Below are 25,354 nucleotides of genomic sequence, written 5' to 3' on the forward strand. Positions count from 1 at the left end.
GTTATAATCGCAGTAGTAATGTAACAATTTTCGCAACAGTAATGCAGATGCAGTTGACATCCGAATGTAATATTCAGATTGCATTTTGTCGTAATACTCAACGTCATTATCATTACGTTGTTTTTCTCCTTGGCTTGGTCCAAGAACGCACGTCTCGGTCTTCCCCTGCCTCTTTAGTAGGGACTTATCAGGAGAAGAACAGAATGGCGGTTACTCCGACAAGAGCCAGGCTCTTAACAATTATGATGACGATGACTCAACGTCATTAAGGGTAGGTATTGGTTGATATTTCATTTTACAACATGTACAAACAACTAGGTACATATTTTGAGAAATAAGACCATTTGTGACCGCGGCCGGTAAAACATTCTATTTTGTCGCTTGCCATAAGAACGTCTTGGCAGGTTATTCGTATAAATATACAAGCAAATCCCGCCCTTGTGGAAAGCGATAAAGTTGGACGTTTTGCTGGCCGTTTTAACACTACTATCTAAATTTTGCATCTAGAAGAAAACAACCTACGAAAGGAAATAAATGAAGGGTAAAATATTTTTTATACAAATATATTTCCGTATCCTAAAATTGTTACATAAGTTTTTATACTTAAGCATTATGGTAACATAAAAAAACTGTTACGGTAATGTTATATCAATACGCAAGTATATTAGTGAAAACATTGTTATGGCAGGTGCCCGGACGTCTTTGCGATAACCGAGTCTCATTGTCCACTCAAACTTCAATCCATATATCGTTATACAGCAGGCGTTCTACTTGACATTAAAGCTCTCCAAGCCCTCTACGTGTTGGATCTATATCCCCACGCAAGCCCATCAAAAGACCGGGATTTACGGGCCCGTAAAATCGGAGGGGAAGCAATTATAATAGTATATTACCTTAAAAAAAATCTACACGTTGTAGTGTCCCAGACTGGGCCTCAGGCCTCTCCCCTGGATTTCCACGTCTCCCGTTGTTGTGTTTTTCCAGGACAGTTACTAAGAAGAAGGCGGCTAAGTCATCCCGCCATCGCGTCTGCGCCTGCCACGTCTGCGCTTATTTTGCGGCATCCACTTGGTGGCTATACTAGCCCTCCTATCCGGATGCATGCGACAGACGTGACCCGCCCATTCCCACTTCAGCCTGGCGGTCTTCTCCCCCACGTCAGCTATGCATTTTTTAGAGCGCAGTGTAGTGTTTCGGAATTTTCGGATGCGAGGCAGAATATACATGTAAGTACTTCAGAAACGCCAGTCTACTTTAGTTAAGTTTGGGCTTTTGGCGTTGGTGGCTTCAGGATCATCTGTATTGAGCAAACTTCCATGTTTCGTGATGGGCGCGCGTTCCGACAGCACCACATATGTCTGGTATACTAGCAGCAGCATTAATGAGTATAAAACTGAAAAATAAAACAGAATATTGTCTTCAGTTACCGCTCTAAATACCTATCCAACGATACCTTGTACACTATTTGGTTAAAGCCAAAATCAAATAAATAAATAAAAACATTTGGTATGGGAGGTTCACTAAACATTTTTTTTGTAGTTTTTGTTTTACCGTTCTTTCGCCATGTATGATTTATGTATCTAACGATTACAGACAGACGGAGAGACGGACATATCCTAGTTGACAACTTGACAGCGGAACCCTAAAAAAGGTTCCGAGGTATATTGTGCAGCGAGCGACTCAACTATACTGCGCGCAGCGTGACAACGTCGTATATTTTTAACTACACCAACTGGTAAAGGCCCTCTTGATTGTTCAAAAACGAATGAAAAAGTTGCATTTTATCCACAAGTGGGGGAAATTAGTAATTACAGATGCAAATTTTGAGTTGTTTTCTTATGTTAGCTGGTAAAATTGACCTTTAAATGATGATTTTGAATGATAATTTTTTATTACGTTCATTTGGATTTGATTTGGTTTGATTTTTTGGTATTTCATAGTTAGTATTTTCCTCGCGTTGGCGTGGTGAAAATTTTGTGGTTCACTCGGAGGCAATTTTTTTTAACCCTCGTACCTAGAAACCCTCACAATGCTCAAGATCCCACTTCTCAAATCACTCGCTACGCTCCAATTTTGGAATCTTTCACTGGCTCGGGTATCAATATTAGCACGAGCGGTAAAACAACAACTTTGCCCCCTTGTATAACAAATAACTATTATTTCTCGCATGAAACAGGGAATCCTAGTTCAGGCATTGTAAATCGTCACTATTTTTAAGTCTTATTATACTTTAATATCTGGGAGACCGAGCTTTGCTGATCAAAACATACAAAAACTCAAAAATGCATGTTTTCCCAGAGATAAGACCTAGCTAGATTGATTTTTGAAACCACCATTAAACACCAACCACCAAAACATAAATGTACTTATATATTACATACATTGCTCATTTAGATGTTTATGTTTTTAATACGATATTTACCACGGTTTTATATAAGTACTTGTTGTACTTAAACAACTCCAAGTTCTTAAAAACAACTTACCACAAACTCCGAGAGGGATCATCGCGTACATCACGAAGTGTATTCTGTACCACTCGGTCCAGATGAATGCAAGTGTGCACATTACACTCAATATGACGGTAATAATGCCGTATATGAGGTACGCCATTACATAACACGTGTTGTTCTGAAAATAACACCAATAATAGGAATTAATAAATTAAAATTAAAAGCGAGTAAATACGATACTTTCCGATTAGCCATAGATTTCAAAATCATCAGACCAGTTGTAAAGCTGGTACATATAATGTGGTAAGTTCAAGTGACGCCCTGTAAGGACACCAGCAACATTAATACTACAGTTAAACTTAAAACTAAACAACGTAACTTTAAACAATTGACATAAAGCCCGCCTGTTGTTACCTACCAATGTGTATATTTTATCAGTTTCTGTATCTGTTTTTTATGTTGTGTGCAATAAAGAATTTTATTATTATTATTCCTTTATTTCTCTTAATTCTTAGACTAAGGTTTTTTACAATATGAATATAAAAGTAAAATATAAAAACACATTAAAAAAATACAAAACACATATAAACACATACGCTTCATATCCTAATCTATAAAGACGCCATTGTTTCCGCGCCGTGCTCGCTCAGCTCAGTAAACTTGCTTATTCTAAAGTAAAAATTTGAGTTATGATGAACAATTACGAAAAAATGACGTTTTCTCAAATCGTCTATTTTTGTCTTTTTGTTAATAATTCGAGATATGAGCAAACATCTGACAAAAGGTATCTTCAACCCGCCCCTTCACCGTCAGCACAACTCCCACCCTCGAGCACCATAATATGTTAATCTGGACACAACAAGGTATAATTGTACCAATTTTCAAAATTACACGAATCATTTCCACTGATTGCCCATATTCGGGTTCATTTTCTTGAATCAGTAGATTTAATCTACATATAGAAAGAATTTTATGGACTTACCTTGCGTAATCCAACACACAACAAAATGGCGAATATAAGCGCTATAGCGGCGCCTATGCAGCAGGCAGAGATTATACCCGTGAACACCCAATAGACCACCATGTCGCTGGGATTGTGGAACTGGACTTCAGACCATGTGTGTAATAGGTATAAAAAGAAACCCAGGCAACTGGCGAAGCCTAGACCGCAGATTACCTGGAAACAATATGTATTTTTGTAATAGGTTTAGTCCACTTTAGGTACTATTTTTTAGTTTTCTCATGGTTCGTAGGTTCCACGCGATGCTGTCACAATACACGTCTGTGAGATTTCTAAAGAAATGTACTTAATCTAAGTAATTTATTTGGGCGCCAGCACGCTGTGTAGTGTACAAAGAAAAGGTAAAGGATGAGATGAGAGAAAACTGTTTGAGCTTGAGATAAAAATATGTGGACCCAACTGCAAACAAACAATGGTTTTGCAGTCTCATAGTGCTAGATATCACTACGAGTGCTTTTGCAGCTCTTAGAATAGGGTTGTTTCCAATTTTTTGAAACGCTTGTATTACGTTCTATATTAACTAAAAGTGGCCCTAATTCAACTTTTATACTAAAAACGGCTTTAAATATGTTAAATTAACAAAATATATTATGACAGATGCTTTCGCGCCCAAAACGCTCTTTGAAAATTGAGTGATGTCACAGTTTACGATTTGACACATAACTACATACATACGTAGAAGATACGAACTGTCAACTGACATATCCCCTACCTTATCGTATCGTTTATCGCCTACCTGTCAACAGTGTCAATCCGAGAGTTGTGACGCCATCAGAATCTTCAATGACGTTTCGAGTTTGGTCACGTGACGTGTGCCAAAAGATATTTTAAATTCAATATTTACAAAAATATGGTCATTACAGGTCCCCTAAAAGTAGTTTAACATGTTCTTATAATCCAAAAGAATTTATTGGGATACAATTCTGCCCTAAGATTTGTAGATGGAAACAACCCTATTAAAGTTACGATTTTTAACCGTAACATTTTTATCTCCACACTTATCATATACCCTCTATGATGTGTTCAAAAACTACAAGATACGGCCAGCATAAAGATAAACTTGTCGTTGTTAACGACCGGTCCGGTTTAGTGGGCAGTGACCCTGCCTATGAAGCCGATGGTCCTGGGTTCGAATCCCGGTAAGGGCATTTATTTGTGTGATGAAAATAGATATTATAGCGTTGTCTGAATACCAACACACAAACCTTCTTGACTTACCGTGGGACTTAGTCAATTTGTGGGAGAATGTCCCTATAGTATTTATTTATAAACTGTTTTATCATAACAAATTTAAAATTGTTATTATTGCATAATAATAACATTGATATCGTAATCTCTCGCGTCCCGCCCCGGCTTCGCACGGGATACACAAAACCTTATCAAATTATACACCTAAACCTTCCTCAATAATCACTCTTTCTTCTCTCTCTTCCTCAAAGCATTATACAAGATGAACCGGAGACCTTTGCTAACGCTCGATCAAAAATCTGCCTTTACAACAACATAAAGACATTGTATATGTATTTAAGCCACTGTTATAGATACAAACACCTTCCCTGTTTCGATCTGTAATTTACTATGTATTCTTTTATTTTCAATGGAACTAAAGGTCTGTTTGTTATCACTTAAGCTTATATATATTAATAAGTGACTGTTTGTTTCCTAAATAAATTAAAAAAAAAATGGAACCGTAATAAAGGCATAACATAAATGTCACTTACTACATTGATAGTAGAGAATACGAAGCATCCCTTTTCCACGGGTATTCCGCAACACATAACGGGGGAGCAACAAGAGTGCCTGTAAATAATAATTCTCATTTGAATATTATATTATATTATTATAATAAATTATAATTGCATTAAATTAACAATGGATAAGAATCGGACCTGTAAACGTTATGTACTTGTTATGTAAGGGCTCCTCTACTCGATGGCCCAGGGTAGGCCAGTCCAAGGGACGCAGCTATGCGGTGAAATGAGATAGCAATATCACTTGCTCCCTCTAACGCATAAATGCGTCCCTAGGACTGGCCTACGCTGGGCCATCATGTAGAGGAGCCATAACACTGGGACGCCCTGCATTAGTCACCACACAGTGGTCCAGCCAGCGCTAGCAACCGTGCGCCTGATGGTGTCTCTACACGATGGCCCAGTGCTGGACCAGCGAGATGGCCATGCGATGGTTGATAGCACGTACTATGGAATGGGCCACGTGTAGATGAGTACGCACAGTGGGCATCTCATCGTCATCCCGCCGCGCCATAAGCCATCCGACACCACTACCCTACACGTTGGCCCTTCTTAGTGGGCCAGTATGATGGCCCATCGTGTAGAGGAGCCATCACAGATGTACGTAAATGTGTCCGTTGATAACATCTGCATGTCTACACATTCCCAGCATTGTTCACTATAAAAGTTTAGAAATTTATTAGAGAATAACTTACCGGAGTGGGCATTAAAATCTCCTACTTACATAATCTATATCTTATCTAAATAATTCTAATTATTAATATTATTAATTAACATGTAAGCGCTTTGGTATCTGAACTGTAAGCTTGTGTGTTGCATGAATAAACAATAAACAATCTAGTCTGTCGAGGTGTTTCGGCAGGAAAAGCCTTGGCAGACTTATATATTCCTGAAATGAGGGTTCATGCCTGCCGACTGGAATTGAATGGTGGTATCAGATGGGTATATTTAGGGGTCCTGATGGACCTTTGAGAGCGTATCCCAAGCACTTCTGGCAAAAAATACTGACAGTTTTCGCTTTTCTGTGTCTACTAAGGTGAAAGGTTGCCAGAGCTCAACAAGCGTGCGGAGTATTAGGGTCGGCATGTAACTCCTCTGGAGTACATAGGCTACGGAGACTGCTTACCATCAGGCGGGCCGTATGCTTGTTTGCCACCGACGTAGTATAAAAAAACTAGTAAATTTCTAACTGCTGCCATAACTATTATTTCGGTTTTAGATGGGTTTAATCAGACCCCCTTTTTCGCACCGGAAGGGGCCTTCTTTTTTGAACTATCGGCAACTTCCGCCATGGTAGACTGTCAAATTCGGACTTAGCACCTAGGTATTAATTCCTTTTATTGAATTGTGCATTTCATCGCGGTATCAAGTCGGTATGAAATTTTGCAGTCGGCTCTGTTACCATTTGGTGCAAGCGAATGTAATGTAGATGTTTTTAAACATGACCTTGAACGAAGTTAAAAATAAACGACTTTCATAAAGCTAGTTCGCGCGAGTTTATCTGTAAAACATCTGGAGCATGCCTTGTAGGCCAATTCGAGTTTTGGTTATTCGATCTGTTTCCGATAAGATAAAAGTAACGTTTTTGGATGAAGAGATGTCAAAAGTGACATTTCTTCTTAAATGTCACTTTTGACACTGAAATCAGTATCACATCGGAAACAGATCGAATAACTAAAACGCGAGTCGGCCTATTGGTAAATGGGCTGATTTTTATTTTGTTTTCAATTTTTTTTGCCAGATTTGGATAAAATTTGTCTGGTGGAAAGAGCTCCTCATTCTGGGAGGTATAAATAAAAAATCACTTGTCCCAAAAAAGTAAGTACATAGAGTCAGACCAAGATAAGTTGGTTGGTTGGTGGTTTTGCGTTGATATATGAAAATACCATACCTTTTTGTGCCTTAAACGATTTTTTTTAAGACATACACTTATATTGTACAAAATGTAACGAAAAACAAAATTAGAAAACAATTTTTAAAAAATCGGGTTAAATATTAATTGCAACAACTTACTTTGAGTTCATCTTTAATTATTTTCTTCAAATGCTGCACTTATTTACTATTCATTACTGGGAGGTTAATTAGCAACGCATTTTATGCAACACGTCTATTGGCAGTGAATGAAATGAATCAACTGGCTGCAACCAAATTACTTTGACCGGTCGTTTTTTTTTTCAGAGCGAAAGAGAAAACACTTTGTTATTGTGTCCGACTCTTTCAGGCCAAATCAAACTTACACCAGGGGGAGGAAACTAGAGCGTTCGGGCTTTCTCGGGACCGTCCGGCTCAGCATTGCTCCGAGTAATCATTAGGGTTGGCATAACTTGACGTACCTTTGTGTGCACAACCACAGATAAGATAATTACATGAATTTTGATTTTTTTTTATGATAGAGGAGGCAAACGAGCAGACGGATCACCTGATGGTAAGCGATTACCGCCGCCCATGGACACCTGTAACACCAGAGGGGTTGTAAGTGCGTTGCCGGCCTTTAAGTTGGGAGTACGCTCTTTTCTTGAAGGTTTGAAGGTCGTATCGGTCCGGAAATACCGCAGGCGACAGTTCATTCCACAGTTTAGCAGTGCGAGGCAGAATTTTGATAACCCTAAATAGCCGAAAGGGATAGTTCCTTAAATTAGAAAGGGACATGATTCGGCCTTGAATCGCTGTCAAACTTCGTTTTTATTGGAAGTTTCCTTTCTGTACGGTAGTACAGTCGCCGTTAGATATATCGAAGCGGCCAAGGTGCTCATAAATATTTGAACACGCCTCTATTGTCAAGGCGTTAGAGTGCGTGTTCAGATATTTTTGAGCACCTCGGCCGCTCCGATATATCTGTACACTAACATTAGAATCACATCTAAATTATATGTATTTTCGCGAGCGAGACGCACAATAACTAAGTCATTTAGATATCATTTTGATATCAGTGTAAGTACATTCAAATTGGTCTGCTTTTTCGAATCAGGAATATGCTTACGAGTCCCCGGCAAGCTCGGGCGAATTTCACCTTCCCATACAAACGGATTTTGGTTCTCATTTTAAAACTACGTGTTGGCTTATAATGAAACTTTGCACATACAATGACACGCGGTACATCTAGTCCTGTAATTAGTTTATATAGCGTCAGATTATAAAACAAACGAAATAGAACAAAACAAAGTTTTGTATAATACTATGTATTTTTTTCATATAATATAATAAATAAAATAAAAAGCCTTTTATTTCTTGCAAGTAGTTACAGTGTCAACATGATTCGAAAAATTGGAAGGAATATCTTGTAATTATGATAAGTAGTCAAACATTTCATTATATTTACAAAAAATTAAAATTGAATTTTTAAATAACTCAGAATATTCCTACGCTACGAAGCAAGAACCCCTTCTCGGGTCTTGGCCTCCTCCAGAGAGAGCCAGTTTGATCGGTCTTGTGCTGTTAGAGGCCACTTTGGGCCAGCAATTTTTGCAATGTTTTTTTTTTATGGGGGATAGGCAGGCGTTTGACCACGATCACACCTGATGGTAAGTGATGATGCGGTCTACGGTGGAGCACGCTTACCTATGGATACCTATTTACTCTAGCATCGGACCACCGCATGTACGTTCTTCCATCTTTGCGTTTGCCTCTTGGTACGGGCCACATAGTTATCTGGTTAGTCCATCTTTTGTCTGCCATTCTTGCGACGTGGCCTGCCCAATTCCATTTCAAATTTTTTGCATAATCTAGTGCATCTATCACATTTGTTTTTTTCCTAATAAGTGTATGTCTAATTTTTTGTATCTTCTTTATATGTAAGTACACCTATTTTTTTCATATAAGTACACCTTATCTTATTATTAGTACAAAGTTTCAGAAAAATCTGGCTAGTCGTTTTGAAATGAGAGCGGAACTACGTTTGTGTAGGGACCCGAGCTTGCTGGGACCCTTAAATAATAAGGAAAGCCCGCGAAGTATTGTTGTTTACTCAGAATTCCCAGAAAGGCCACACCAAAACACAGGCGATCGGGAAATACCTAGTGCTTAATTTAAGCCTGTACAAACTTAGCTTTACGGGCAGAGGCGGCGTGCAAGCAGCGCTGTCGCATGCTATATGTACAGGGGTATCTTAGTTCGGAGTTTGCCCACCGGCAAAATTATGTTTGCGTGTTTTGGACTGAGCATATAAATAAGTTACTTATGATGACTCGCTAGTCAGTCGTTGTGTGGTTTATCTATATTAGACACGCAGTCGTGTTAAGATACTTAAAATAGGGATTTTTTAAAGTGTGAAGAGTTCTTTCAAGTGAGTTCTTACTATCGATTATTTGTGATGGTTAAGTGATATAAATAGAGAATACAGTAGAAGTATATTAAGCCTAATTAGTAGGTATTTATGCCTAGAGTGCCTAAGACTATTTCAGATATTGACAGGTTCGATATACCTATTTTATTTGCTATACTTTCCCATTTCAAGTCATTCCAAATGTTTGTGAACTTTTTTACCCCATTGGCTCAAGCCAAAAATTACACCGAGCATCTCGCACCGGTACATGTACGAACAAGTGAGAGTAAGATGAATGAGCGAAATGCGCGAATGATAGCAAAATGACATCAATTTGACATCGAAATGTGAGTTCGAATTAGCGTCTTTTCAAATGATGCATTGAAATCTCAACCCTCATCTTATTAATACAAGCAATTCCTATGATCAATAATAAATAAATAAATATTGACGAATCTTACACAAATCGACCTGATAGGTAGTCCCATAGTGGCCACAGTAAGCCTACTAAGCCTTGTGTTATGGGTACTCATTGGGTACTAGACGACATTAAAATAAAATATAGACCCATTGAAACTTAAATAGGTACTTAGATGGGTAGAACGGATCCATAGCTCATAAACAAATATCTGACAGGAACACACAAATAATACCTTTTTTACAAAAAATAAAACCGACTTTAAATATTACCAAAAGCGCCATACATATACCTATAACATTTGAAGACTTCCCTCGATTTCTCCAAAATCCCATCATCAGACCCCGATTTGGTGCCAACGGGACCATCTCGGGATTATACACGTTCGATTAAAAAAAAAATTTGAAAATCGGTTCACGATTCTCGGAGATATCGAGTAACATACATACAAAAAAAAAATCCAGTCGAATTGAGAACCTCCTCCTTTTTTGAAGTCGGTTAATAAATGCTCTTACCAGGATTTGAACCCGAGACCTGCTTCGTGGGCAGGGTCACTAGGTCACTACCGACAGTACCGACTATGCTAAGGCCGTCAAAACCTATTACTTAGGACCACCTCATTCTAGCGTAGCGTCACCCGAGCGTCGGCGTCAACTCTATGGCTGCTGCTCGACGCAACGTTGGCGTAACTGCGCAGCGACGCCAATTTCCAAAGCGCTGACTGACTAGACACCGACGCTCGGAACTCTCGGAAGTCGCTTGTGTCCAGTGTTGACCGAAGGTTAATTAGAACTGACCATTAACCATTACAAATTGAACCGTAAACCGTAACGGACGGTTACAGTTTACGGTTCAATTTGTAATGATTAATGTTCAATTCTAATTAACGTTCCGCCAACACTGCTTGTATCCACCCCACACTTAATTCATGTGTTTTCTAGGTCCAACATGTGCTACAAAGGTAATTTCCTCCATTGCATCCCAATCGAGTGGGCCTGCCTCGCACTGGGCATTTTGAATGTGGTAAGAATAATAATACTTACGACCGACACCCCTAAGCCTCTCACACCGGTGTTGCTCCTGGTCGTCTTCACGTCGGCATTTTAAGGGGCCCATCTAGTGGGCGGCGAGTCACCGCCTGCCTCGATAACTAATGGAAACATTGTTATGGCAGGTGTCCGGACGTCTTTGCAATAACCCAGTCTCATTGTCCTCCCAAACTTCAATCCATGGACCGTTATACTGTTCACTTTTACTACAATAGTCCCAATGCCTGTTGCGACCGGTTCATGGATGTCTATTGTTGCGCCTGTGAACGGGTTCCAGCAGGCGTTCTACATGACATTAAAGCTCTCCAAGGGGCCTTTACGTGTTGGATCTATATCCCCACGCAAGCCTATCAAAAGACCGGGATTTATAGGCCCGTGAAATCCAAGGAGATACAATAATACTTATACCACATTGGAACCCCAAAACTGCTGGAAGAGTGCTTCAGCGGAATGGCGTCATCAGACGAATATTGTATTTTGCACCCAAACTATGCATCACAAGTACATGTGTGGGGTATGAAATCAAAGCAGATTTTTTATTTTGTTATAGGACATTTTTACACAAATCAACCCAGTCCCACAGTAAGCTCAATAAGGACCGACGCGCGACGACCAGTAAATAGACTTATTTATCCGGGCATTTTGCCACGTCTCATGGGAGCCTGGGGTCCGCTTGGCAACTAATCCCAAGATTTGGCGTAGGTACTGGGTACTGGTTAATGATACGAGAGTAATCCGTTTAAAGCTATCTCAATATGCTCTGCTGAATTTTTTATTAAATTATATGTATATTTATTTTGCAGATCGCCAATATTCTGATTTTGGTGTGCTATGCTTTCATCTGGTTTATCATATTGACCATGTCAGCGCCAGGAACATTAACATGGTGTGGTTTATTCGGTGAGTAGTAAATGTTTTGCGAGATTTATATATATATAAGTACTTACATACAGGAACAAATAACGCAACCATCGCTTTCGGTTGGAAACCGCCGGACGGAAGACGTGGCTCCGGGCGCCCTGTACACTCTTGGCAACGGTCCGTCATAAGTGAGCTACGAGCCACCACCAGCTCAACTGGAGTGAGGCCAGAAGGCGAGCTGAAGATAGACGGCGTGGCGCGAGCTTGTGAAGACCCTTTGCACCTCTGGGGTGCCTTAAGACAACAACAACACAAATATGCATTCGGTATTGTGTAAAAAATACAAGAAAAAACTTTTTGATGTGAAAAAAGTTTTTTTTTCATGGGACAGATCGTAATTTTTTTTTGCGTCATTTTTTTCTTTTATTTTTTCCTAAACAGAACACGATAACGAATATCCCTTAAACGGATCTCCACTATTTTTGTTACACATTGTATAAGGACGCTAAGCACGAAGAATTTCGTACATTGACCCGCCAATACCTATCTCTCTCACACGCGTGAAGTTATATATCCCTGTCCCGTTCGCACAGTGGCTTTGACCGCCAGCATCATAGGCGAGACAACATAATAATTACGCTTGACTCATTTTATCAAGGAAATTGACAGATATGCGCGGCAACAACAACGCCGCAACAGTAATGCAGCTCTATTTTTACATGATTCGTTTTTTGTTTTTTTATGTACATGTAATATTTTTATGTTCGGGTCAAATCATCATGCAAACTAAATTAGACCCAATCCATTCGGTTGAGCTCAAACTTTATATACATTATACAAGTTGATCTGATCTGATGATGGACACAGGTGGTCATAGGAATTCTTTGATAAATCAAAGCAACCGAATTGTATTTGGGTTTGTTGGAATGGTTTCTAAGAATATTAGTTGCCTGTTGAAAGAAGAACACAGACAGCGATAAAAGATTGTATCAAAAATTGAATTTTTGAAAAAGTGTGTATTGAAGTTTAGATACAGTTCTTAAAAGCTAGAATGTTTCATAGTTAATATTGTTTTTCTACTCGTCGACTTAATAGGTTGAATTAAGACTTACTTTTCACTATGGGCTCCCGACTCAACTTAATGTTTTCGACCAATCACGTGTCACTAAAGAATAGAACAAAAGACATCAACGCGCTCTTATTTAATGAATAAGAAATGCGTTGATGTCTTTTGTACTATTTTTTCATCTACTGAGATTTAATTTTGTTTAATTAGTTTGGTTTTATAGTAGAAAAAGTATTATTTTAGCGGACCAGCAGAAAAAGTATTGTATAGAATAATGATATAATCAAGCTTTTCAATCTCGTACCTTACTTTTTTTTTGACGACCGGTTTGGCCTAGTGGGTAGTGACTCTGCCTACGAAGCTGATGGTCCCGGGTTCAAATCCTGGTAAGGGCATTTATTTGTGTGATGAGCATGGATATTTCTTCCTGAGTCATGGGTGTTTTCTATGTATTTAAGTATTTATAAATATTTATATATTATATATATCGTTGTGTAAGTACCCTCAACACAAGCCTTATTGAGCTTACTGTGGGACTTAGTCAATTTGTGTAATAATGTCCTATAATATTTATTATTTATTTATATTTATTACTTAGGCCGCTCAGCATGCATCGTTGCCTAAACTCAGTTAGTACTGACGACGTACATATGACTGAAAAGCTCTGTATTATGTATATCACGATTATAAAAAATAATATTTTTAACTTATACAGGTCGTCACTCTTACCGTGGTTGGATTCCTGAAGTGTTCATATACGTCATAGTGCCAATCGCTGTTCTTCTCAACTTAATCTTCTCCATTCTTCTCTGCAATGGAATATGTCAAGTAAGTGTTTTAATGGAATATATTTTTGAGGTGATGGTACCTTAAGCTATTGTCAAACTTGTAGATGTAGGTAATGGGGAAACTGGGTGTTATTGCCATTAGTCCGGTTTCCTCGGTATGTTTTCTTTCACCGAAAAGCGACTGGAAAAATATCATATAATATATCGTACATAAGTTCCGAAAAACTCATTTGTACTCGTTGCCTACGACTTCCGGATTGGAATTTGCACGTCCATACCGCTAGGCTAACCAAGTTAGTATTTTGTCGTATTCTCATTTCTTTTTCTTAAAATTCCAGCGTCGACCAAGGCAAGTGAAAGCTTACTTCATGTACGGTGTGGGGATCACCGTACTAGCGACCCTTGTGTCCGTGATGCTTCTCAGTTGCGACAGCGAGCAGCTGGGTCTACGCCGTTACACTGACCCCGGGGCTGATGTCCAGTTCAGGACAGCTCAGGGGCTCTGGCTGCTGTTTGGATGTGGTGAGTGACCATGATCAAGCCACAGACTGCACAAACAGGATCACCGTACTAGCAGCCCTTGTATTTGTGATGCTTCTCAGTTGCGACAGCGAGCAGCTGGGCCCAGCTGGGCCTGCACCGATATACCGACCCTCCTGGGTCGGAGCCCCTGAGCTATCCTGACCTCGACATCTGCCCCTATTGATGTCGAGTTCAGGATTGCTCAGAGGCTCTGGCTGCTGTTTGGGTGTGGTGAGTGTACCACAGACTACACCGACCGCATTATGAAGCGATTACAAAAAAAAAAATTTTCTACTTGTCGACGGTAATGGTTGAATTAAGATTTCATATACCAAACTGTGATTGCGTACTTTTCATGTATGGGCTCCCAGCTCAACTATAATATTTATTTCGATACGCTGTAGTCAATTATAAAAAAATTGACCAATCACGTGCCGCCGCGCTCCCACAGAAAATACTAAACGGGCGCAGGGCGGTACAAAATAGTCGCGCGTTTACGTCTTTTGTACTACATTTTTGTCTACTGAGATACTTATAAATATTCATTAATTATTTGTATAAAATAATATGATTCTATATAATCAAGTTTTACAATTTCATACCTTACTTAGACAACTCAGCGATTGAAAAGCTCGCTATTATATCACGATTGTGAGAAATACTAATAATTTACTGGCCGTAATTTGTGGACGCAAGTGAAATAAACGGTCGCGCTCCTTACTAAATCTGTACGGGTGCTTAAATATGTGTGTGTGGTGACCTAGATTGTCTTATGTGCTCCGCCTAGTAGATGAGGTGGTCAGTGGACCAAGCAGTTTTTATCACGATCACATTGATAATGAAGAATACCATCGGACTATATGACATTACAAGCACACTTGTTAATAGCGTTTAAATCTTGCTAGAGCAGCGACCTCCAAATTATTTGACCTGCGGACTATCGTAGGCTTCCTCGCTTTTCTCTAAGAGGGCTGAAACCTCTGTCGAAAAAATATTACGAGTTGAACGCGATTCTAGTGAATATAAATGAATAAAAAAAGATGTATCACTTTTTTTTTACTCAAAACCAAATCCTTTGAGTGGCCGTCGATATCTTATTTTAATTACTCCAATATATGTGAGTGTCCACATTTCTCACTCGTTTTTAATTAATGTTCTATACTTATTAACATTTTGTTTCCAGTTCTCCATTCGTTATTCCTCGTGCTGGTTCACCAGACGCACAAGAAGCTCAAAGAGAAGAAATCTTTCGATCACGTCCGCCTACAGGAATTCAGCAACACGAAAAAAGGGATTTACGTATAAACTTGACCTGTGGGGCCACCATGAACGTCTGCGTCCCTGTAGTTCGATTGGTGAATGAAATAAGTGTGGTGAATGAGAGAATTTCTTCGAATGTTGAATTTTCGCGGTCGCCCTCAAGGCTGGTAACTCGAATGGCGACCCTGTCTAATCAAGAGATCCATGATGGATAGACAACACTGATCGTAAGGATTGATATGTAATAAATAAACAAGTGAGAAAATGTAACGAGTTATGAACACGAGTCTCCTTTTTAGGGTTCCGTAGTCAACTAGGAACCCTTATAGTTTCGCCATGTCCGTCTGTCTGTCTGTCTGTCCGAGGCTTTGCTCCGTGGTCGTTAGTGCTAGAAAGCTGAAATTCGGCATGGATATATAAATCAATAAAGCCGAAAAAGTCGTACAATAAAATCTAAAAATTTAATTTTTTTGAGGGTACCTCCCCTACACGTAAAGTGGGGGTGAATATTCTTTTTGCTTCAACCCTACAGTGTGGGGTATCGTTGGAAAGGTCTTTCAAAACTAATACGGGTCTTCGACAAACATTTTTTAATAAAGTGAATATATTCGGAGATAATCGCTCCGAAAGAAAAAAAAATAGTGTCCCCCCCCTCTACATTTTGAACCATAGGTCCAAAAATTATGAAAAAAATCGTGAAAGTAGAGCTTAAGAAAGACATTAAATGAAAACTATAGCGGACATGATCAGTTTAGCTGTTTTTGAGTTATCGCAAAAAGTTCCCCCTTCATAGAAAAAGACTTACTTTACCTAATTAGGTACTGATTATGCAAATTTGCTTATTTGTTCAACTCGCGTGAAAGGTACCGTTTCATCCCTTGGTTAACAATTTACTATACTTTAAGCTCCAGTTTAGCTTATTGTGACGGAAGAGTAACTACGGAACCCTACACTGAGCGTGGCCCGACATGCTCTTGGCCGGTTTTATTTCTTTAGGGATTGCATTATACATACTTACCGTATAGTTGTGGAGTAAAATGGCTGTGACATATGAAGAGACGGACGGACAGATGGACGTAACGAAACTATAATGTTCCGTGTTTGCAATTTTGGCTATAGGACCCTAAAAGTGGAATGGGACTTTTTTACGTCTAAATTAAGTTGATAATTCATTTAAAAAGTTGTGTTACCCTTGTACAGTCAGCATCAAAAGTAGCGGATGAAACAACGCACCAAAAGTTATTGACATTCTGGATAACTTTTCCAAATATAGATAAATTTCTAAAATTCGCGCTCAAAAGTATATCTTTTACAGTCTTTGTTGTTCTATATTAAAGACATCCTTTTTTATTAAGCTTGTACAGAATGGTAGATACTTATGAAACGTTATTTGATCCGCTACTTTTGATGCTGACTGTACATAATTCCTTAGTAATAAATAAGGTTGCATAATGCGCTTAAGTCAATAAGAATTTATTTTTAACTCCGCAAAATCGGAACACCTGACTGATAGTTGTTAGGCGTTTAAAAAAAAACTGGCAATGAGTTAAAAATGTATTGTAAAATACTTATAGTTACAAAATAAAATTTAAGACAAAGACAAATAAATTTTAATATATTTAAGTTACCTAAGTATCTATATTCAGCTGGGTTGTTTAATTTAGGTAGGTATATTCGCCTGCGCTCGCGGTGTCATATATCTTAATACCGGCCTACTCCCTCCCTGCAAGGCGTTCAAGCGAATATCGCCCTAAGGGTGGAACACCGCGAGCGCCAAGTCAAAGCGCACAGTCCAAAGTTTACTCAATACAAAGGAATACACACGGATCAATCATTCAATCTCGTTCGAGATCTCGAAGTTATTGATCGAGATTTCGACCGAGATGGCAAAAATCGAGATTTCCTGTCAAGGAGATTGAATCTCGACAAATTCGTGCGAGATCTCGAAATTGTTGAGCTTTTACACCATAATATTAGTCCGTCTCTCAAACTGTCCAACACGTGGTACAGGAGTGCCCTTCAGAGCCTATCCTGGAAGCCCCGATGACCTGTTCTCACTTACTCCTGAGGCAGCTCAATGGCTGAAAACCTTCGATATAAAGTTATGACATACCTGATATATTTTCGATTTATTTGTAATTTTTTTATGCCATTCGATTAAATAAACCATATTAGTTGGGTGGTTGTATGGTACCTATATGGTAACAATACCTATTTAATATGTAGGTAATTAATAATTCAATTCACTTCAAAACATTTATTTCAGCAACATATCCATAGTTGTTAGTAAGAAAAAGTTGACTTAGAACTATTGTTAGTATAGCTTCATATATTTATCACAGTGAGACAATCATCAAACATATCCCCGTGACGTGAGCAATGCAAAAAGTCCCAGTGCTCCTGGAAGCCCCTGATGGCTCCTCTACACGATGGCCCAGCGCAGGCCAGTCCAAGGGACGTATTTATACGTTAGAGGGAGTAAGTGATATTGCTATCTCATTCCACTGCAAAGCGGCGTCCATTAGACTGGCCTACGCTTGGCCGTTTCGTAGAGGAGCCCTGACACCGATCTGCAATCGTGTTAGTGGACAGCGTACGAGCCTGATTCCAAACAAAAACCGCAAAACGATGTACAGTTTAGCCATTTGGCACACACATTATAGAGGTCGAAACAAAATTGTTCACCCGCAGTTCTTAAAAAAAATCAATAGGTTTCTGAAAAAACCCCATATAAAAAAATTACTCAATACTCCCCAGTGTTTTTTTTGCGTACACCTTCCACTATGTATAGGATGCTGTTTGGACCGCACCGCAACCTCTGTATTAAGACGAAAGTGGAGGACCCGCGTGAAATCGTGTTTTCATACAAACGTAGTCCTCATTTTCCTCTCTGGATATTAACATTATTGAAAATAATTTGACACAATTTGTTGTATAATCAACCACACCTATGTAAAATCAAACGGAGGGGACGTTTGATTTTTTTTATTTAATTCCTTTATTTCTCTTTCTTCTTAGGGTTATGTTTTTTACAATATGGATACAAAAGTAAAATATAAAAATACATTAAAAAATACTATACAAAACACATATAAACACATTGTAAAAAACTTAACCTAGTGTGCCGCCAGCAGCGGGGCAGGGCCCAAGCTGCCGGTGGTCAGGGCTGCAGAGAGAGGAACCGCCGCACTATCCGCGCCGTGTCCAAGATCACCGCCTTCTGCATCTGACCCTTGATCCAACCACTTATTTAATTTATTATTATGATAAGTCATTTAAAAATTTGTATGAAATCGGTTTTCGCTCCTATTTTTAACAATAATAAAAAAATAAAAAAATGCAAAATTAGAGGCACGTCAATGGTTAATATAAAATCATATAATGTAAAAATACTTTCCATGATGTCAATATACAGAGAGAAAAATTAAAATTTCCTCTTAAGGAAGCCGTTCATTTGCACAAAATAGACATATAATCTAATAATCCGACATATCAATTTAATTTGACTCAACATTGGGTTCAGTAGGTTATATGGGTTGAACGATTAGTGGTGCGCGGTCCAACTCCACATCATTGTTTTCATCAACATCCATATATCCAACGCAGTGATTTTCTCCTCGTAGTTTTAACATAAAACTGCGTATTAGTAGGAGGCCGTACAGTTGAAAAACTGGAAAAAGAAACGTAAGCGTTAATTATAAATAAAATTATATTTTTGCTTCATAGTAAATACCGCACTAAGGAACCTTCCATTTTTGTCCGAGGGTAAACATCGACCATCTAACGTTCAGAATTGATGAAGAAACAAACTGGTAAATTGTTATAGTACCATGGAGATTAGAATCAAACCCCGTTTTCGAATAATGAATAGAATCAGGCGTTACTTTGCGGAAATCCATACCTACTGATTAAAACAAAAAATATTACTTTGCTAATCCGCGAAAAGATAACATGCTAGACAATCAGAGCTAACCCTTTATACTTACTTGCGTATTTTTACATGCAATTAATGTTCCCAACCTCCCACCGCAAAAATAAATAGGTACGCAAATTAAGTAATAACAACCCACCACCAAAAGTACAAAACTCGACACGGAAACACGCTTGTCTACGAGGCATCCTCAGGAGATGCTGGAGATGTTGCTATCAATATTGCAGTTTTAATAACAAAATTTCCGTGACATACTAAATATATTAAAACGATTACTCACGTATTTTAAGTCAGAAAACGCTCTTAAGTTTTAAGTCCGCGCCGGACTGTCAGCGCAAGCTCCTGACGACATTTCTCGGTACGAAGTGAAACATGTCGCCCACCTCAGCCTATCTTTGAGCACTATGCCAAGAACTATCCTTTTTCTAGGCAAATTTACCCTCCTGGGCAAAAATGGACGGGCTCTTGGTAGATTAAAGACACTCACCTGGTTCTAACAAGACCCATGCCAGTAAAAATTTAACTTGGACCATTTTTGGATCGCTGTTTTGCTCGGTAACTCTAAAAATCGCAGACATAAGAAAGTAGCCAATATATACACTGCAGTACAAAAACTTGAATATCCAAAGTAAAGCACCAACTTTGAATAAAATATTTAGCATTTTCACACTATTCTGAAATGAAATAAAATAATTAGTTAAAAAATCTGTTTTGCCAACGCAACAGTTTGTGAGATGGACCTTAGTTACCTTCGTGAGGCATTTATAAGGCCCACCTTAATTTAGAAAAGTAGTAAATTCACTACGATTAGTGAAACTAAAATACGAAGAAGACCTTTGCAATCTCGTAGCTTACTTAGACCACTCAGCAAGCTTCGGGATACAATCATGATATATTGATTTAGGTACTATAAATTTACACAATATATGATTTTAAAGTAGGCACATTTTATGGTAGGTATTTTATTTCAAATACTTCTAATAATATGGTCATCAGAAGGGAAGCTTTTTCCCTATTTAAAATATTCTAATCATAGATCGCACAAGGCAGCCCCTATTTCAAAGATATAATAACTTGTATTAAAAATAATTATTTATAATAAATCCAAATTTAAACCTGTTTTAATACAAATACAAATAATAATTATTAAATAAAGTATATACGTAAATTTAGGTATCTTCGAAAGATTTAAACTGTCTCAGTTTATCTCTAGCCAGTCAGTCTCAGTTTAAAGTGACACAGGCGTATTCGCATTTTAATTATTCGATCTGTTTCCGATATAATAAAGATTGGTCAGAGTCAAAACTCATTCATTCATTCTTTTAAAATGATGGCTTCAGTCCAGTGAGACTATTCCGCCAGTATCAAGGTATTAGGAGCTTTAAATACGACTAAAATTGTACGGTTAGTACAAGACAGTGTACGGTGATTTTATCAGCTCTTGTAAAGCGATAGCTTTACAAGGAACACGTGGACTACCGGCCGTTGACTCCAAAATGGTGGTTAAACGCATTTCAAGATTAATTCTCCATTCACTGCAAACTAATAACTGTATACTTAATAAGCTATTATATTACACTTTAAACAATATTAATGAGCAAAAAACTGACTATCAAGATGTCACTCTAACCTGAAGTCCTGAATTTTAGTTATTCGATCTGTTTCCGACATAATACTGATCTGTCAGTGTCCAAACTCAAAACTGACGTTTTTGGTTGAATAAATATCACATTTGACACTGCACTCGTTAACCTTCGCTAATTAAACTAACAATTGAAATGATATCTGAATGATGCAAGCTAGTTATCATTCACGCGGACGTCTCGCGCGCGGTAATACATGTATGGACGTCCGAGCGAAATATAATAAAATTAATGCGCGAATGATTTCTGACGTCATTTAAATATCGTTTCGATGTCATGTATATTCGAATTGGCCTGTTATTTATGAAAAAATCGACTCGACTTAGTAACTTAGTTCTTTTTTAGGTCTTTTATCCCATAAACTAAGAAAAAAGACACACTATTTTGCAGTGTTGGCCGAACGTTAATTAGAATTGACCGTTAATCATTACAAATTGAACCGTAAACTGTAACCATCCGTTACGGTTTACGGTTCAATTTGTAATGGTTTATGGTCAATTCTAATTAACGTTCGGCCAACATTTTAGCAGTGTTGGCCGAATGTTAATCAGAATTGGGGTTTTGTGTGTATTTTGTATGTGAAAAAGTGACATTTACCTTATGACTAGCCCACACGAGATGCGCATTGTAGATGGAAAAACTAAACAGCAGTATCAGGGATATCACATAATTTACCAAAAATTCGTTCCCCTCCTCCATAGATGTAAAACATTGCCACAACGAGCATGTCTTGAAATCCTGAGCATAATATGATAAACAGTATGGCATGGTAAATCTGTAAATAGGTAAGATTCAGTATTATATCTGCGATAAAATAAATAAATAAATATTACAGTACATATGGGGCTACTTTATAGCACTAGTGCGAGAAGTAGCATATTATGTTACTGTGTCGAACATTTAAAGGGCCATATGTACTGTAAAACGTTGTACGATACATGTGCGAATAGGTAATTCGCAACTCGTGTCGATTTAAAACACTCCCTTCGGTCGTGTTTTAATTTATCGCCACTCGTTTCGAATTTCCTATTTTTCGCACTTGTATCGTAATGTACTATTATAGCATATTCTTACACAGATTAACTTGATTGATTGAACGCGCATGTAACTCCTCTGGAGTTGCAGGCGTACATAGGCTACGGAGACTGCTTACCATCAGGCGGGTCGTATGCTTTTTTGCCACCGACGTAGTTTAAAAAAAGTCGCATAGATGGTACCTAATACTAAAGAAAAAACATTACTCACTAAATTGATGTATCCCCATGTCAAAATACCAGCCTTCAGAGATATGCAAAAACAACACATTCTTAAACTTGGCAATTTCATATTTCTGACATCCATCTTGTTGTGTTCAATCTATTTTTCATACTCTCCACAGCTATTTCGTATTTTGCTCTGTGCGTTTTAGTAACTAAAAATCAAATCCTTTCGTTTTGACATCCGATAATATTGTCATGATTGTTCCCGTATTTGCGGAATAGATATCTGCAAATAAATATTTTTTTAGTGCTACTGCAAATATCAGAAAATCTTAATTCGTTAATCTCCATGTCTATCACTACTTAAGGGTCCCCAGCAAGCTCGGTTCTCCATACAAACGTAGTTCTCTCATTTTAAAACGACTAGCTAGATTACTCTGAAACTTTGTACTTACAATAGGATAAGGTATATCTGAAATAAGGTAAAGTAGCCTTAGAGACCATAGTTTAAAAAATACAGGGAATTTAAGATTTTCATACAAAACTTGTTAGTGCTCTGTTGCTTTTATTTTAGAAGATGCAGCAATATAAACTTATTTCAGCCCTAGGTATACCTCATGTCATTGTATGTGCAAAGTTTCATTACAATCCCACAAGAATTTTGATAATGAGAACGAGACTCCGTTTAGTTTGTATGTTAAGGTGAAATTCGGCCGAGCGTGCCGGGGACTCTTAAGGCACAAAGGTTAAACTTTATTTTTTTATTTTTTTATTTTATTTAATCTTTATTGCACATAAGAAAACACACTGTACAATAGGCGAACTTAATGCCGTAAGGCATTCTCTACCAGTCAACCTTTAGGCAAAGCAGATAAGTTGTAGTAAACTTTGCTACGGAGTGAACAACAATTTTTTCACCACACCAACAAGTGTGCTTTGCCAACCTCGTGGATAAAATGCAACTCTCTCATAAGCTTTAGGAACTAAAAAAGCGATTACGAGCTGGTGTGTTGAAAATATTTAAATACATAGAGAAGGTCGTGACTTTGAAAATGTAAACAAAACTACCTATATCTATCTGCAATTACATTTTACTATATAACTTTAAAACACCCGATCACAGTTTGAAAATCTGTGACATGAAAATATTAAGAAAACACTTACAATTTTTAATAACGCTTTTCAAAACACTTTCTTATTCACGAACTTCCGAATGACGACTGCCGTGGTCAAAATAGCTCAGACGTTAGCAGTGCTAATCTAGACTGTCTATATAGCTACATAACCAAAATCATGAAGATAAAAAACACAAACTCATCTATACAAGCGGGCAACTCCCGAACTATATCAACGCGTTACATTTAGCTCGCGGCAAATCTTCCTGCGTGCCGTTTACACCCGCAAAAATAAGTTTGTAAAGTTTGTAAACACTAGGTATTTCCAGGTAGTTGAATATAGCAGCGATGGGATAAGTGGGTTTTCCGTAAGCTTGATGCGTAAATAAAAGGAATATAAACAATAACAAAATTATTCAATGCCGACGGGGACTGATGGTGCCTCGAGTTGAGGGTCACGGTCACGATTTAATACGTACGCCGCGCCTGTTTGCGCGCCCGACCGCGCACACGCATAAACTTACTTGCCAAAGCCCCCATTGTTGCCCGACCGTCAGTCCGTCTATGGATGATATTCCACCTGTCCAATTTTTTGGTCCAATTTGTATCTGCATCTCACATTTTGATTAATGAGGCAAAGTGTGACGCAATCATTGACATAAATGTACTACGTTCAATGGACGCAATGCACTTTAGACAAATAAATTAGACAGGACCAAACTAAGCTAACTTTGCACTGACTTGAACAGTACAAAGTGTGGCAGTGTCATTATAAACGTCATATTTTCTTAGAAAATTAACATTAATGATGACATAGCCTCACTTTGTTATTGCAACTGTCATGCGGTTTGCTTGGTCCGAACCTCGCATAGACATTACATTGTGTACCAGCTATTGGAACTTAAACAGTAGGTATCATAATATTTGAAGAATTAATTTTTGACAAGCAGAAACGTCTGTAAACGATGCTATTAAGCTTAGAATAAATTTAAAAGTATTTTTTTTTTTCCACTTTTAAATTTATTTGAAGAATTGTCACGTTTGAAAGTTCACGCTAACGATCACGGTTTTTTGGTCAATTTATGTGTAGAAATTAAATCAATTCACAATCCTTGCGTACCTATATTATAAATGTTATAGCAGACGAAGTTGCGGGCAGAAGCTAGTTATGTATGTCGGGAACCCATTGTACAAACCACGGGACAAGCCTGATGAAGTGGTCAGGTAATTGCTGCGCCAGCGCAGACGCGCGACTGGTGCCCTGCTCCCTGCGACAGTTCATATTGACACGAATCAACGTGTAGACGCGTTTATTACAGAATAGTATTAATTTTGATAATCAGTGATTCTGATTAGAGATTTGGCAAAAGGACGTTGTATATTGTTTATTGACTTTCGTGCAATTACATTGTGACAAAACAAAACAACGGACGGAGTGCCGCAAACGCGTTGTGGTCGCAAGTTTTGTGATGAGACCTGGTTCGCTGCACTCGCTGACAAGAGGCTAAAACAACGACAAGGCGTTTCAGTACCGTTTTCCGCAAAGTTCCCTTGTCAGGCCTGTGGTAGACCATGTCAGTCTCGCATCGGTCTATTCAGCCACCAAAAACGGTGTCTCTCCAACGTTACACCATAAATCGTCAGCAATAGACGCAAAGACCAATGATGATGTGACTTAGTTGGATCTAGACTATTTTTATTTATTATCTCGAGGTGCCCTAGAGCTAATTAGCCATTACGATGCCCAGTTGCCCACAAATCTGATGGTCCAGGCCATTCTGCGACATGTATAACTTTTTAACCTTCAGAGGCATGTAAACATAATTATCTTATATTTATCTCATTGTAGGTAAGAGAGGTTATCGAAATACGCAAATGGAGATTAACAATGAATATGCCATTCAAATAGTAACTTTATTAAGAATTTCTTGTTATTAGGGATTTAAATCTTACTTTTATTTGTATATATATGTAATTGCTCTAATTGTAAGTATAAAATGGAGGTGCCTCTTTAACTTT

General features: G+C 38.2%; 2 protein-coding genes and 2 long non-coding RNA genes across 5 annotated transcripts in view; 1 reads left to right on the top strand and 3 right to left on the bottom strand.

Annotated features, from left to right (window-relative positions):
* Nucleotides 1–547: 547 nt before the first annotated feature.
* LOC133525438 (uncharacterized) lies at nucleotides 548–7,737 on the bottom strand. The gene is made up of 5 exons (XM_061861692.1): nucleotides 7,236–7,737; nucleotides 5,193–5,271; nucleotides 3,433–3,627; nucleotides 2,484–2,628; nucleotides 548–1,393 (listed from the first exon to the last, which is right to left on the bottom strand). The coding sequence occupies exons 1-5, from the start codon at nucleotides 7,244–7,246 to the stop codon at nucleotides 1,236–1,238; spliced, it is 588 nt and encodes a 195-aa protein (XP_061717676.1). The 5' UTR covers nucleotides 7,247–7,737; the 3' UTR covers nucleotides 548–1,235.
* A 1,344-nt stretch (nucleotides 7,738–9,081) lies between these two features.
* LOC133525415 (uncharacterized) overlaps nucleotides 9,082–25,354 on the top strand; it is a 37,631-nt gene continuing 21,358 nt past the window's right edge. The window contains exons 1-6 of one of the 2 annotated variants that reach the window (XM_061861659.1): nucleotides 9,090–9,504; nucleotides 10,843–10,924; nucleotides 11,754–11,850; nucleotides 13,593–13,705; nucleotides 14,004–14,187; nucleotides 15,371–15,717. In XM_061861659.1, coding sequence (XP_061717643.1) covers nucleotides 10,850–10,924; nucleotides 11,754–11,850; nucleotides 13,593–13,705; nucleotides 14,004–14,187; nucleotides 15,371–15,492 — 591 coding nt within the window. In that variant the 5' untranslated portion in view covers nucleotides 9,090–9,504; nucleotides 10,843–10,849 and the 3' untranslated portion in view covers nucleotides 15,493–15,717. Of the gene's footprint in view, nucleotides 9,505–10,842; nucleotides 10,925–11,753; nucleotides 11,851–13,592; nucleotides 13,706–14,003; nucleotides 14,188–15,370; nucleotides 15,718–25,354 lie in introns of those variants that run through there. The other variant, XM_061861660.1, reaches the window with a different exon arrangement.
* On the bottom strand, nucleotides 17,690–21,703 carry LOC133525418 (uncharacterized). The gene is made up of 3 exons (XR_009800571.1): nucleotides 21,619–21,703; nucleotides 19,866–20,052; nucleotides 17,690–19,117 (listed from the first exon to the last, which is right to left on the bottom strand). It is a non-coding gene; the product is annotated as an uncharacterized LOC133525418 (long non-coding RNA).
* Nucleotides 21,701–24,304, bottom strand: LOC133525419 (uncharacterized). The gene is made up of 3 exons (XR_009800572.1): nucleotides 23,385–24,304; nucleotides 22,267–22,506; nucleotides 21,701–21,796 (listed from the first exon to the last, which is right to left on the bottom strand). It is a non-coding gene; the product is annotated as an uncharacterized LOC133525419 (long non-coding RNA).

The sequence above is a fragment of the Cydia pomonella genome, chromosome 15, assembly GCF_033807575.1.
Source record: "Cydia pomonella isolate Wapato2018A chromosome 15, ilCydPomo1, whole genome shotgun sequence".
Classification (NCBI taxonomy): domain Eukaryota; kingdom Metazoa; phylum Arthropoda; class Insecta; order Lepidoptera; family Tortricidae; genus Cydia; species Cydia pomonella.

Bases quoted from the DNA above. Each gene is read 5' to 3' on its own strand.
- LOC133525438 (XM_061861692.1), bottom strand. The intron at 3,628-5,192 runs GTAAGTGACATT...TATTGTTTCCAG, and splicing joins TATTCTCTACTATCAATGTA to GTAATCTGCGGTCTAGGCTT. The intron at 2,629-3,432 runs GTAAGTCCATAA...TGTTATTTTCAG, and splicing joins TGTGTGTTGGATTACGCAAG to AACAACACGTGTTATGTAAT.